The sequence below is a fragment of the Psammomys obesus genome, unplaced genomic scaffold, assembly GCF_907164565.1.
Source record: "Psammomys obesus unplaced genomic scaffold, mPsaObe1.curated_primary_1811, whole genome shotgun sequence".
NCBI lineage: Eukaryota > Metazoa > Chordata > Mammalia > Rodentia > Muridae > Psammomys > Psammomys obesus.
Window position 1 is genome coordinate 697,689 of NW_026593286.1, and position 12,028 is coordinate 709,716.

At 52.1% G+C, this 12,028-nt stretch overlaps 1 protein-coding gene across 1 annotated transcript in view; it reads right to left on the bottom strand.

Moving 5' to 3' along the window:
- Window positions 1–1,113: 1,113 nt before the first annotated feature.
- The window catches only part of Crocc2 (ciliary rootlet coiled-coil, rootletin family member 2), a 57,604-nt gene continuing 46,689 nt past the window's right edge, over window positions 1,114–12,028 (bottom strand). The window contains exons 19-22 of the mRNA XM_055616445.1: window positions 6,121–6,164; window positions 5,510–5,672; window positions 3,069–3,200; window positions 1,114–1,182 (exon numbers count right to left, since the gene is read on the bottom strand). Of these exons, the coding sequence (XP_055472420.1) occupies window positions 1,114–1,182; window positions 3,069–3,200; window positions 5,510–5,672; window positions 6,121–6,164 (408 nt within the window). The remainder of the gene's footprint in view (window positions 1,183–3,068; window positions 3,201–5,509; window positions 5,673–6,120; window positions 6,165–12,028) is intronic.

A 12,028-nucleotide genomic window follows, 5' to 3' on the forward strand; every position in this document is an offset into this window, starting at 1 on the left:
CTGGTGATCTTGAAGTAAACTGACAGGCTGTCACATATCTTGGCCATAGCTACATGACTGCGATTGGACAGGCTCCAGCAGCTTCTGGCCGTTCCTGCCCCATGCCAGAGTCCTTGAAGATGCTTCAGGAGGTCCTGGCAGAAGCACAAGCCATGGGGCAATGTGCACCTAGTGGTGCAGACAAGAATTTACCAGACTGGCTGGCAGCTGAAGAGGCACTGGAAAGTGCCATTTCCAATCCCAAAGAGACTGGTTGGAGAAGAAACAAAGCTCACTCTGACCAGCACTTAACAGGAGAAGGGTGCATAGATGCCAACAGGTGAGGCAGGAACAGGCTCTGGTAAGATGGTGGCCTTGGTCTCTATAACAACCAGAGCAGGATTCCCCTGGCATTTTTCAGCATTTTCTGGTGTGGAAATGGGAGATTCTGGAACAGCTTCAGATCTACAACACCCCTGTGGCCAGCGAGTCACGGGACTCACCTCTGAGTCATTTCCAGCCACCTGCCACCATGCCGGGACTGCAGTTCCTGGATGCGGAAGATTCTGTGGCCTCTGGATGTGGGGTGTGGTGGTTGGCCTTGCAGGACATTGTGTTTTTGGCGCTTGCTGGTGGAAATGTTTTCCATGTGTTTCCCTGTGTTTACAGAGCTGAGGGTACGGAATGCAGCCTGTGGCAAGGAAGCTGGTCTGACAGGACCCAGCCACCAGCCTGGCCCAATGGCAGGTCCAATCTGGAAATGGAGCCCCAGGCCCAGTTCAGGCTGAGGGGTGGTCAACACCCGTGCTCCCTGCAGCAGGAAGGAGGATTAAAGAGCAATGTGGTCCAGCCCAGCTGGAAGCTGATGTCCGAAGAGTTGGGACTTGTAAAGTCTGGGGAAGAGTTGTGGAGGGAGTAGTGTGCTTTGGTTGGTGGCTGATGGTACACCTTCTCACTACACACTGATGTTTGTTGAATTTGGCCCCTCTAGTGTGCACAGCACCAGTTTCTCCAGTAGCGGAGGGCTCTAACGTTTCCCCCAGAGCCTGCTGTCCTGGATGGTCAGTGCAGGCCACCCAGCACAGGGGCATAGGGAGGGAACTGCAGTGGAGGTCATTGCTTGGCTCAAAAGATCTAGTCACTATGGGCCTGTTGCTGCTGCTGACACACTTCCTGGTCCAGCTGCTTCTTCGGGCTAGCCACCTGGAGACAGAGTAGGGATTCAGGCAGGTGGGGAGGAACCCCCAAGAACAGAGTTGTGGAGAGTTGTATCAGGAGGGGCTCAGAGAGGCTGCAATCTATGGCTCCCAAGGGAGCATGCATGAGACAGAAACAGCAGGTAGACAGACAGACGGATTAACAGCTTAAGCCTGCCATTCTGAACATCTGTGAGCATACTACCAATAGCAAACGGATCCTTTTCTGGTGAGGGCAAAAACGCGAGTGCCTGGGTTAAAAGTAAGCATTGCTAGTGGGTTAGGGAAAGTAAAGTGAGGGTAACACTGGGTGGCCTCCTCACCTGCCTCTGTGTCTCCTTCCCATGAAATAAGGATCTTGAGCATCAACATTTCTAAGGTGTTTTTGTTTGTTTGTTGAGACAGGGTTTCTCTGTGTACCCCTGGCTGTCCTGGAACTCTCTCTCTGTATACCAGGCTGGCCTCAAAGTCAAAGATCTGCCTGCCTCTCCCTCCCTGAGGAAAGGTGTGCACCGTCACCCGAAGTGGCTCTAGGCTCTCTAGACTCAGCAGTTGAGCTGTGGCAGGCTCAGCTCATGAGCGAGTACTTTCTTGAGTGCACTCTGCACATGCACAGGGCTCCGAGTTCAGATGCACTTCCTAACCCCCTGAGCTTGCACGAGCTGATGTTTGCCCTGTGACCCCAAAGAATAAGTGTGGGGCCACCACTGTTAGTTGCACATGGCAGGCAGACTGCATGTCACCCAGTGACCAGCCAGTCTCGTGGCTACCTCTGACAGGAACTATCCTAATCATCCTCTCAGGACAGGGTAGTAGAGGCCCAGCACCCATGTTCTACCACTCACTGAGCTGTAGGTGAGCCAAGGAGCTGCTCCTGCAAAAAGGCACACATATAGAGCATGCCAAAAGCCAAGGCCCCCAGTAAAGTTCATGTGGTTGTCTCTGCATGGGTGCCATGGGAACAGGGCCCTTCTTTCTCCTTATGCAGTCCTGCTCAGAGTACCTGGGCTCCTGGGCCTACCTGCCTTTCCAGGACCTTCACCCTCTGCTGTTGAATCTGCTCATGGGACTCCAGAGCTTGTGTGGCCTGCAGCTGGGACTCATGGAGCCCATCAGCCTCAGCTGCCAGGTCCTGCTGGTGCTGGGTAGCCAGCTCTTGGAGTCTCTGGGTGTGGGCCTGTTCCAGTTCCGCCATCTGGGCCTGGAATGAGAACACAAGCATTGAGGGCTGCTGGGATCCTGGGGTCAGGTCCAGTGGGATGCCCCACCCTATCGTTGGGGCTGCACTTCCTGTCTTGGCCCCACTGCTTTCTGCTGGGGTGCTGGCCCTGGCCCAGAGCCAGCAGTGGACCTGGAACTGGCATACATGTTCAGCCCACAGGTTTTGGGTCCAGGCCACCTGCTAAGGGTTTTGCTGGGCTGGAGCCCAAGCCACAGCCCCTGGAGTGGGCCTTAAATCTGTGTGAACAGAATCACAGGTTCCCTTTGAGGTCACTGAATATTGATGATTATCCACCCTCCCTAAAGGTAGCCAGCTGGAATGGGGGGGAGGGAGCGGTGTCCCATGGTGAAAGGGGAGACTAAAGCCTCAAAGGAGCACAGGTTGCTTTCAAGGCCTGGGCCAAGGAGACATGCATGGCCCTGTCCTGCCAGCCCCTCTATCTTGTTTCCTGTGCCATTTTGCGGAGCCATGCCTGGCTCACAGGACCTCAGCAGCCCTACCACTCCTGAAAGACTGCCCTCAGTCCCGGCTCCACGTCACACTGGAACTCTGAGTGGACTCTCCGGTGGACTGCGCTGTTGCTTCCATATCAGCTTGGCACCCCTCATGGACAGTGACCTGTCCAGCTGCCTTTTCAGTCCACAACATGAGACTGCACTGGCTCAGTTCACCTGCAGCTGCTGCCTCTGCCGCAGGGCCCCATCTACTTCCTGGTGCAGGCTGCTCAGAACCTGGAGCAGCCACTCCTTCTTGGCCCCCAGCATTGCTGTGTCCTCCTCCTTCCTCAGAGTTTCCTGCTCTGTCTGCAGGGGACGGGGAAGTGGAACTTCAGTGGGATTTAGGGTCTTTCTGGCAGAGGTGCAATCTCAGGCCAGACTTCCCGCTGGAGAATAAAGGGCATTTGTGCCCTGGATGCCAAGGCTCCTGAGAGCTGGTGCAGCTGTCAGGGGTACTGGCCCCTGTTCAGGTCTATTGGCATCTGCAGCCACAGTAGGAGTGGGGCCTGTGTCTTTTGCACCAGCAGAAGTCCCTGTAGCGATCCTTGGGAAGGGAGGGGCATTTGAAGACCAATACCTCTACCCTTTGCCAATGTTCCTCAGGCCCCTTGAGCCCCAGACACTCCCATGGCCTTTCGAAAAGAACAGGACCTTCTCCCTCTACAAAGCCATGGATCTGGCTGTAGCCACTGTCACAGGCCAACAAGCCCGTGTCCAAGTGGCATAGCTGTCTTTGCATCCATCCTGGAACACAGCCCTCACCTGTGCCCTGTAAGTTGGATATGAGATGTAACCATTTTCCATGAGAAGGTCAGGGGTCCTTACGCCCTGCATATGAAACCTCTGGAAAGACACAACTGATGAGGAATCCTCTCTTCTGGAGAACAGCAGAAGCCTGCCTATCCATATAGGTGCTCTCGAAAACTTATGGGATCCTGGCTTCACAGCCTCATCAGGCTGGCCATCACCAAGGCAGGACTAGAGCCAGGCCTTGCTCTTAAGCCAGACTGCCTCTCTGCTCAGTGCTGTGCCTGCCTGCCTGCTGGCCTGCTGGCCTGCTGGGGTCCAATGCCATGTGGTTCCCTTTTCAGTATTGGGCAGATTACCTTTGCCACCTGGGGTCTGGAGCCCACATAGGATTCCCAGGGACCTTGGGATATAGTGAGTTGTTTGCATGGGCAAAGTTATAGGGTAAGGATCTGAGTCTTAAAAAAATAAATTGTAAAGCCTTCTTCCATAGGACTGAGAAAAAAAGAGACCTCTCCACTGAAAAGGGAACCCTGTTTCTTTAAAAATTTAGTTACGCTGCTAGAAATGCGTGTTATAAAGAGAAAAGTGAAATCCAAAATAAATAAATGTCCACATCCGGGTTTCCCCTCCTGAGACACTAATAAAGGGTTTATGGGTTTGGGGGCCCCTAACAGCTGACCTCCTGGAACTAATTAGCTGTTCCTGCCCTCCCCCTCTCGGGCCCCAGGACCCAAGGCTGGCATTGTGCCCACAGCTTGCTCTGTTGCCCCTAGGCAGGGCCACCTCCCTTGCCCCAGCACCATCCAGGAAGGCACGATCCTACTCCCCACCCTGCTCAGGGCGGGGCCAGTACATCTCTCCTCCAGCAACTGCAGCAAGACTCTGGTGACTACATCCTGCTGAGACTGCTTTCCCTTGGTGGGAGGGCAGCCTTTTACAGACAAGTGGGTTGGTGGCTTTTGTAACTGCCCTGACCCGCTGGGTCCTGTGCCCTGGGCAGGCTTGGGGTGGGGAGTGAAGAGGCCTTGAGAGGGGCGGCCTGTCTTGGATCTCATGCCTGATGCTCAATGCTAATGTTCCTGCTGCCTTGCTTTGCAAATAGGGAGACCAAATCCCGAGGGATCAGGTTGCTGCTATCAGTCAGCCAGCCTGGCAGATTCTATCCTCCCTTCCTCTCTTCCACATGCCATCTCCCTCCTGACTGCTTTTTTGGACTCACTGCTCTGGCATCTTCTATCTTGGAGGGGGCAGTGAGGGTATCAGAACTCTGTGGTCGCAGCCCAGTACTCTGCTAAGCTAGTTTAGACAGGCTGTGTCCTGCCCTTTCCTGTTTCTTTGTAGCATACTGGACACCAGGCTATATGGATTCTGTCTTGTACCCTGACCTACGCTGAGCAGTGACACTCCATAGCAATGGCAACACTGCCTGGTCTCATTGCATGGCCTGTCTGCTCTGCCCTACACGAGCTCAGTGGGTACTCCTCCATGAGAAAAGATGGGGGAGGAGCTATGAACACGCTGGCCACCTCACCTGCTGCCCCTGACACAGCCATGACATCCTCAAAGTCGGGTGCTGTTTCCACTGTGAACAGGTCCCAGGGGCCCCAAGAAGAGCTGGCCAGGGGTGGTGCTTCACCTCCCTCAAAGACAGTCAAGGTAGGGTGCCTTGTCAAGTCTCTACAAGGTGCTTGGAAGCTATGGGGCTGGCTCTGAACTAACACCATCGCCAGGCCAAGTGTAGACAATGAAGCCGGCTGGATCACTTCTTTTCCCAGCATCCGCTCTCTAGCCACCAATGGGACTTCCCCACTTCTTGCAGCCCTCCTGTACACCTCCAGGAATCTTTCCTGCCTCGAAACAAATACCTGTAGAAGGCGTGTGCGCAGTGCCGCCAGCTCTCCCTGTAGGCGGGTCCGCTCGGTGCGCAGTGAAGTTGCTTGCTCCCTTAAGGCGTGCCTCTCTGCCTGCAGTGTGGCTGCAGCTTCCTGCTCTCCACGACTCCGTAGAAGAACCTGGTTAGGGGAGAAGCTACATGGACATGGGCCAGGGGTGGGGGCTCCTTGGCCTCTTGGAGCCAGGTAGTCTGCTGGAGATGGTCTTGGGCTCAGCTTATTTTCTCCCCCAAACTATGAACCTGCTAATGACCCCTCCTTCCAGAGGTGCCCGCTGTGCAGCAAGAAAGTCAGCCCTCTGACTCTCTGTGGTGCCCCTCCGACCTCAGTTTTCCTGCCTGTCACTAGGAATTGGATACTGTCTGGGTCACTGCATGATTTTACACCTGCCTCTGGCATCTACCTAGGTCTCCTTTTTATGCCTGAGAACTTATTAGGTATTTAGATGCAGAGCTGTGCCATGGCCAGCACATTCACTGCTTCCTGGTGACAGGTACACCCTGTCTTCCTGGGGACCTTCTCCTGCTGCAGGGGTTCTAGCAGCCTTCCCTTCTGTGCCCTTCTATGCAGGGCTCTGTCTGTGCCTGTTGCTCTCCTCCAGGGCCTGACTTAGGGTGTCTATTTGGTTCTGGGGATGGAGGGTGGAGAAGTGGAAAGGAGAAGAGAGAGAACGTGGAAGTATGGGAGTCAAGGCATCTCCAGGAGAGATGTCCATGCATGTCTGCGTGGATGTAATAGGCAAGAACACGGTCAAGGATAGTGTGCTGTGTACTGGGTGGTGGTTGATGCAACAGCAGAGGGATGGAAGGCTCGTGGAAGGCTCGTGGAAGGCTCTTTGAGGGCTCGTGGAAGGCTCATGGAAGGCTCTTTGAAGGTTCTTTGAAGGCTCGTGGAAGGCTCTTTGAGGGCTCGTGGAAGGCTCGTGGAAGGCTCGTGGAAGGCTCGTGGAAGGCTCTTTGAGGGCTCGTGGAAGGCTCGTTGAAGGCTCTTTGAAGGTTCTTTGAAGGCTCGTGGAAGGCTCTTTGGCTTCATTAAGAAGGGCAGAACGAGCTACCAGCACCTAACCCTGCTCCTGGGGCCTTAATTGATGACGGGGTGTTAAGGAGTGTGTATGGGCGTGTTCACGAGGGCTTGTGCTCATGTGTACGTAGGGCATGTGCCCATACTCGAGCCTAAAGGTTGATGCTGGATGTTGTCCATGATCATTCTCCCCTTGGTTTTTCAAACTTACTTTTATTTTATGTGCAAGATTATTTGCCTGCATGTATATGCGTGCACCACATGTATGCCTGGTGCCTGTGGAGGCCACAAAGGCCTTGATCGGGTCCCCTGGAACTGGAGTCTCGGAGTGTTGTGAGCCAGCTTGTGGGTACTGTGGGTATGTCATCCATACCTGGGTTCTCTGAAGAAAAAAAGCAAGTGCTTTACTGCCTGAGCCATCTCTCCAACTCCTCCACATGTGTTGAGACATGGTTGTCTTCCTGAACCTAGAGCTCATTTATCCCGCTAAGCTGGCCAGTCAATGAGCCCCAGGGGCCCACCTGACCCTACTCAATGTCAAGTTTGCACACACTGCTGTGTACTTTGTGCTAGTCCTCCTAGCTGGTCATACCAACCACCGTGGTTTCAATATTCTCCTTCAAAATGTTGTCAGCCCATCTCAAACATCTACAGATAAAACCAAACAAAAATCAGCCAGCCAATAAGCAACTAGCAAGCTCACATGGAAATAAAGGTCCATGTGCAACTGACATAGGAAATAAAGCTGTCCTCTGTGCTAGAGCCCAACCTCTCCAGGAAGCATGTGCGCAAGGGACACACAGCAACAAAAAGTGACAAAAGAAGTCCAGGGAAAAGGAAGAAAGGGTAAGAACAGATACTCAAAACCTCAGGAGATCTGGGATGTAGCTCAGTTGGTAGTGTGCCTAGAATGCATGAAGTCCTGGGTTTGATCCCCAGCACTGCATAAACTAGGCATGATGGTGTCTTCCTGTAAATGACATACTTAGAAGGTGCAGGCAGGAAAATTAGAAGTTCAAAGTTGCCCTTAGTTATGTACTGAGTTCGAGGCTAGCCTGTGCTACATGACTCTGAAAAAAACAAAACCCAACCAACCAGCCATCCAAACAAACAAAAACTACTGCAGGATACATACCAAATCACATCTAAGGAAAACTGAAAAGGAAAGTCCAAACACCAACAGTTCAGTTTTTCCACTTTAAAAAAAATATGGAAACTACAACAAAAAGACAACAAGAAGAAACTATTATTAAAGACCAAGAGCTGAAATGAACAAATGAGATGAACATTCAAGAAGAGCTAAAGCTGACTATTTGAAAACAGACATTAAGTGGAGCATGAGCAGTGACAACAACAACAGCCACCAGTGGTTAAAGGGTGGGAGAGTGGGCTCCAGACGTACCCTCACGCAGAAGCCCGCGGTGCACGCGCATTCATGTAACTCATCTACCTCCACGTGCAAGTCAACGGAGGCTCAAGGGGCTGAGGAGACATATGTACATGCAGGTTCTTGGCAGCCCTAACTCCCAAAATAAACATGACCTGAGAAATGGCCAAAGATGAAGCTGGCCAGGGTTGGAGGATTTGGCGGGCATGGCAGGAGCTGTAGAGTGGAGTAGATAACCTTTCCAGAGAGGCTAATTCCTGGGCAGTTTCCATCGTTCAGTGATAGACAAGAACAGGAAGCCCAGCAACTCTTTTTATAGCATGGAATACCCTTAGCGAAAATAAATCCAAACAAATATGACATCGTTAAGAAAGTGCAGCTGCAACCGTGGCCTCATGTCCACGAAGTGAGGCCCTGCAGATGTGTGCCTCCAAGGCAGGCCAGGTGCACCCAGACTTTGATCCTAGAGATTGGTCCTGAGGCTTCTTTATGCCAGCAGGAGAGAGAGCAGGGGCTGTGTAAAGCCAGCGGAGCTGTTCAGGGTAGGCTCGCTCCAGGGGAGGGCTGGGCAGGAGTCCAGGGACTCTTCAGGCGCCGCTGGGACTCTGCAGCTGTGACTTGGTGCCAGTCCACAGGGAACATTAGTAACCCTCTGCTGGGGTGTGAGGAGCGTGTGCATGGGGACAGCTCTTGGTTCCTCTGCTTGGAAACCTGTGCAGATGCATGTGTACTGGCCATGGGTGGCTGACATGTCCTCATGCTATGGACATGGCTGTACCTACGGCTGGGCCCCCAGCATAGTCCATCATTCTGCCGGGTTCCCTGAATAACCTTTGTGTCCTGTCTTCCGGTTGGGTCCCAGGATAGCCCTGTGTGCCTTGTTGTTGTTCTAGATTCTCAGGGCAGCCCTGTGTGCCCCGTTGTTCTGCTGGGTCCTGGGGTAGCCCTGGCAACGGGAGGGAGTTGCTCTCAAACAAGAGTTGTACTGTTTGCATAGCACAGCCTACCATTTAATTAGAAAAATATGTTTTTAATTAACTTTTTTCTTGACAAACACATTGGCTTATGTGAACCAAAGGGGTTGGGGGTGGGTCAGCCCCTGAAAGTGAAAGAAGTTGTATAAAATGCAAGGCTTGCTTTGGAATATGCCCTAGGTTTGGCAGAACCAGGAGGGGCAGCAGGCCAGCCCTGTGGGGGCTGGCAACGACCCAGCTGTAGCAAGGAGGCATCGGGAAGTCAGTAAGAGTAGCCATGTCCCCGGGCCTCCATTGGCCAGGAACACATGGCATTTTGCTAGGACTATGAGGTAAAGATGGCATAATATTGATAGGTTTTAGGAGACTTCTGTAAAAACAAAGTGAAGTCTTCATTGAGCTGAGAAGTGATTGGAGGAGAGCAGAGACTGAAGAGCCAAGAGCCGTCTTGGGAGGGGAAGCCAAGGGGAACTCATCAAAGCCCATCAATCCTGGCTCAGACAGATGAGGTATCCCACGGTGCCCCTCTGCACCCACACTGGCAAGCTCAGAGAAGAGGGCACCCCACAGCAGTGTCATTAGGAAACCAGGCCTTTGTCTCTTTGTCCCCAGGAGAGAGAGGGTCCTTGGAAGGGGGAGATGCTTCCCTGATGCTGAGCCTCATAGCTCCCCATACCACGGGGACACTGGAACCACTTTCTGCCTTTCCCCTGGGCCTAAGATGTCAGCATAGGGCACATAAAGTTTTACTGGCCCTTCTCTGACTCTAACTTCTAGCAATACCAGAGTTCCCCTCTTCAAAGATATGCAAAGTAAAAAAAAAAATCATGAAAGAATGGCATTCAGGGGGATCAAGTTTGAGGCCCTCTAATTAAAGAGAGTTTTGTTTTCAAGGTGAGATAGGGCAGGGGCCAGAGTTCCAATGATCACAGCCCAGGATGCAGGGGAGACTGAGGTCTCGATTTTGGGGAACAAATTGAGACAGGGGCTTAGGACCCAGGATCACGAGACTTGAGTTTAGGACAAAGCACTAAGATGAGAATGGTGAAGAAAAATTTTGTTGTTGTTTATATTTGTACTGGAGGTTGAGCCTAGGCAATTGCATATGCTAGGCAAAAGCTCTACTACTGAGCCACATTTTCAGCCATTTTTATTTTCCTTGACCTTTCAGTCTCCCCGCATCAGCCTCTGGAGTAGCCGGGATTCCAGCCCTGGCTGAGATGTTTCTAAAGTGGGAAGAGCCATGGTCAGCAGGCAGGCGGGCTCACAGGGGCAGGCGAGGGTGGTAAAAGGAACTGTGGCAAGGTAGCATTTTGGTAATTGGCATAGCCCTGGCTGGCCTAGAGCTCTCTTGTTATCTGAAGCAGGCTAGCTTTGGACTTGTGGCAATTCTCCTGTCTCTACCTTTTGAATGCTGGGCTCACCACCACACTCAGACTTGGAAAGAGCTTTGAATTTTAAAGACAAGTGAGCCTTCTGTCATCCACCTTGGAGAGAGCCCTAGGAAAAGCTGCAGGGCAGTCACATCTGCACAGAGCATCTGAGACAGGCAACAGGAAGCCTGACATCTAAGAAAAAGCAGGTTCCCTTCAGGGGAAGAGGGCCACATGGTGTCTTCCTCACCAGTGCTATGAAGTCATCTGGAATGCCTCCATACTGTTGAAACCACATATCACTCAGGTTTTGAGGGGCCCTTGCATCACCCTGCTGTGCTAAGATCATGTGAAGTCACAGCAAGGCACTATGTAGGGGATGTGAAGGCTACAAATCTGTCACTGGGTTAGCCACACGGGAAGCTCGCTGTGCAGTCCCATCTAGTCACACAAGAGCTTTGAGCTGGGATCAGAGGAGGAGTAGGAGCTGTACCAGGTTGTCTAGCCACCCCTCTCCTGTGGGTCAGCCCAAGAGGACCCATAGTTGGGATCCTGAGCCCTAGAAGCTAAGAGATACTTGGCTCACAACCAGAAGCTCAGTCTTAGAATGGCAAGGAACTGGACTCTGAAAACCCCTAGCAACCCTGGAGGGCCTTCCACAGGGTGTTTTGTGGGGACACTGCCAGTGCTCCCCAGGAGAGGCCCTCTGTGGCAGTGCTGCCTCTGAGAATGAGCTTTCTACACAGTAGAGGGAGTTTAGATCATCAGCTCATGGTCCCAAGTGGCAAAATCCTGGGAAGCTATTGGCCAAGTACGGGCTCTGTAGGGTAGAGGGCAGAAAGCCCGGGTCTACAGCAGGAATGCATATGGAAGCTCAGTGCACAAGTGGGGGTGGCCTCCCTGAGGTTAATCTAGAGGAGATTTGGGAACAGACATATCCTCTGTACAAAGACATAGGCACAAGTGTTCAGGAAGGAGAGAGGCAAAGATCCCCAGGACCTAAAAAGTAGACCTAGCCCAGCAGTGGGAGGACCTCAAGATCACCCTTGAGCTGAAACACATGAGAACTGTGACTGGAGGAAAACAAAGAACAAACTGTCTTCTCGTGGACAAGACAGCATGAGTTCAAGGAAGCTCAGAGACATAAGCATGGATGCAGTCTGAGGGGATGCACCTCATCACCATGGCGCCTAACACCCTGAAAAGGAAAGATGGGTAGAAACCAAAGCTAGGTGGCTGAACCAACTGGAAATGAACATAAAGGTCAAGAATGCAGAAGCTCAGCTGGGCAAATGAGGTGCAGCGGGGGCCACTGTCAGCCTTGGGTCTGGTAGGATTGAGGACAAAGCATTTGGCTGGAACTAAGGCAGTTCTCCAGTGTACAGTAGTGTGGGAACGCTACATTCGGAGGAGTGTGTCATTGAACCTGCGCTGAAGATCCATAGAAACAGTTGATAGTGACAAAAAGAGGGGCTGGAAAGATGGCTCAGCAGTTAAGAGCACTACCTGCTGTTCCAGAGGTCATGGGTTCAGTTCCCAGCAACCACACGGAGGCACACAACTATCTATAACTTTATGGGATCTGATTCTTCTTCTGGTCTATAGATATACATGCAGACAAAACACTCATATACATTAAATAAATAAATAAATAAATAAATAAATAAATAAATAAATATTGACAAAAAGAATCACAGTAGAAGTCAACAGCTCCTGGCTGAGGAAGTCCAGGAAAGCC